Source organism: Salvia hispanica, chromosome 3 (assembly GCF_023119035.1).
Source record: "Salvia hispanica cultivar TCC Black 2014 chromosome 3, UniMelb_Shisp_WGS_1.0, whole genome shotgun sequence".
NCBI classification, from domain to species: Eukaryota; Viridiplantae; Streptophyta; class Magnoliopsida; order Lamiales; family Lamiaceae; genus Salvia; species Salvia hispanica.
The window spans coordinates 48,839,800-48,841,395 of record NC_062967.1 but is presented as its reverse complement, the minus strand read 5'-3'; the positions used below and the strand labels follow the sequence as shown (position 1 = coordinate 48,841,395).

The following is a 1,596-nucleotide window of genomic DNA, read 5'->3' as shown; positions in this document are numbered from 1 at the left end:
ATGACGTCTTCTGCTACTGTGTCTACCAACGTGCAAAACATACCTATGTTGAATGGGTCTAATTTCAAGGATTGGAAGGAAACCCTTCTGATCACTTTGGGCTGCATGGATCTTGACCTCGCGTTAAGGACTGAGAAACCCGCCCCTCTTACGGATGTAAGTACCGCTGATCTTAAGCGGGACTTTGAGAGGTGGGAACGCTCGAATCGCGTGAGTCTTATGATCATCAAGCGCAGCATCCCAAAGGCCTTTCGGGGCACGGCTTCTGAGGATATTGCTAATGCTAGTGAATACCTTGCCAAAATTGAGGAGCGTTTTGCTAAAAACGAAAAGTCCGAGACAAGTACGCTTCTGGCAAACTTGATCTCAATGAAGTATAAGGGCAAGGGCAACATAAGGGAGTACATCATGTAGATGTCTCATATTGCTTCAAACTTGAAGGCGCACAAACTTGAAGTCCCTGAGGACTTACTTGTGCATTTGGTGTTACTCTCTCTTCCTACACAATTCAGTCAATTTAAGGTCAGTTATAACTGTCAGAAGGAGAAGTGGTCTCTTAATGAGCTCATTTCATACTGTGTACAAGAAGAGGAGAGATTGAAGCAAGACAGAGTTGAGGTTGCTCAACTGGCTACTAGCTCAAGCAATAAGGGAAAGGGCTTAAAGAGAAAGCCTATTGAGAATGCTGCTGTGGACAAGGGACCATCACAAAAGAAGCAACATAAGGAAAGTGGTTGCTACTTCTGTGGGAAGTCTGATCATATGAAGAAGAATTGTGCCAAGTACACCGCCTGGCGTGCTAAGAAAGGTATGATTCTTGCTTTGGTCTGTTCTGAAGTTAATCTAGCTTCAGTCCCTAGTGATATTTGGTGGGTAGATTCTGGTGCTACTACTCACATAAGTTTATCAATGCAGGGCTGTCTGAGCTGCCGAAAGCCAACTGATGGTGAAAGATACATCTATGTGGGAGATGGCAAGTCGGTGGAAGTAGAAGCTATTGGGCATTTTAGATTGTTGTTAAAGACTGGAATTTTTCTGGATTTGAAAGATACTTTTATTGTACCGTCATTTAGACGGAATTTGGTTTCTATTTCTGCATTGGACAAATTTGGTTTTTCTTGTTCATTCGGGAATCTTAAGTTTACTCTTTCAAATAATTCAGGTATTATGGGCACTGGTTCTTTAAGTGCATATGACAATCTTTACATGCTTGATTCTGTTACTTCATATTCAGAAGCCTTACATGTTGAATCAAAGGGGACTAAGCGGAAATTAAATAATGAAAATTCGGCAAACTTATGGCACAAGCGCTTAGGTCATATCTCAAAATCAAGAATTGAGAGACTTGTGTCAGATGGTATATTAAACACACTAAATTTTTCAGATCTTGATGTGTGTGTTCAATGTATCAAAGGAAAACAGACCAAACATAAGAAATTAGGTGCCAATAGAGCTACAGACGTCTTAGAATTGATACATACGGATATTTGTGGTCCATTCCCTTCGGCTTCTTGGAATGGTCAACAATATTTTATATCATTCATAGACGACTATTCTCGTTATGGGTACCTATATTTAATTCATGAAAAGTCTGAG

General features: G+C 40.6%; 2 protein-coding genes across 2 annotated transcripts; both read left to right on the top strand.

The window, feature by feature from the left end:
- Positions 1 to 414, top strand: LOC125210389. The gene has a single exon (XM_048109948.1). The coding sequence runs from the start codon at positions 1 to 3 to the stop codon at positions 412 to 414; it is 414 nt and encodes a 137-aa protein (XP_047965905.1).
- LOC125210798 lies at positions 264 to 1,116 on the top strand. Its single transcript, XM_048110393.1, has 2 exons — positions 264 to 808; positions 916 to 1,116. Exons 1-2 carry the CDS (start codon positions 415 to 417, stop codon positions 942 to 944), a joined length of 423 nt encoding a protein of 140 aa, XP_047966350.1. The 5' UTR covers positions 264 to 414; the 3' UTR covers positions 945 to 1,116.
- Positions 1,117 to 1,596: the final 480 nt, after the last annotated feature.

Coding starts and splice junctions, on each gene's coding strand:
- LOC125210389 (XM_048109948.1), top strand. CDS start 1: ATGACGTCTTCTGCTACTGTGTCTACCAACGTGCAAAACATACCTATG.
- LOC125210798 (XM_048110393.1), top strand. CDS start 415: ATGTCTCATATTGCTTCAAACTTGAAGGCGCACAAACTTGAAGTCCCT. Junction 809..915: donor CGCCTGGCGTGCTAAGAAAG/GTATGATTCTTG, acceptor TTATCAATGCAG/GGCTGTCTGAGCTGCCGAAA.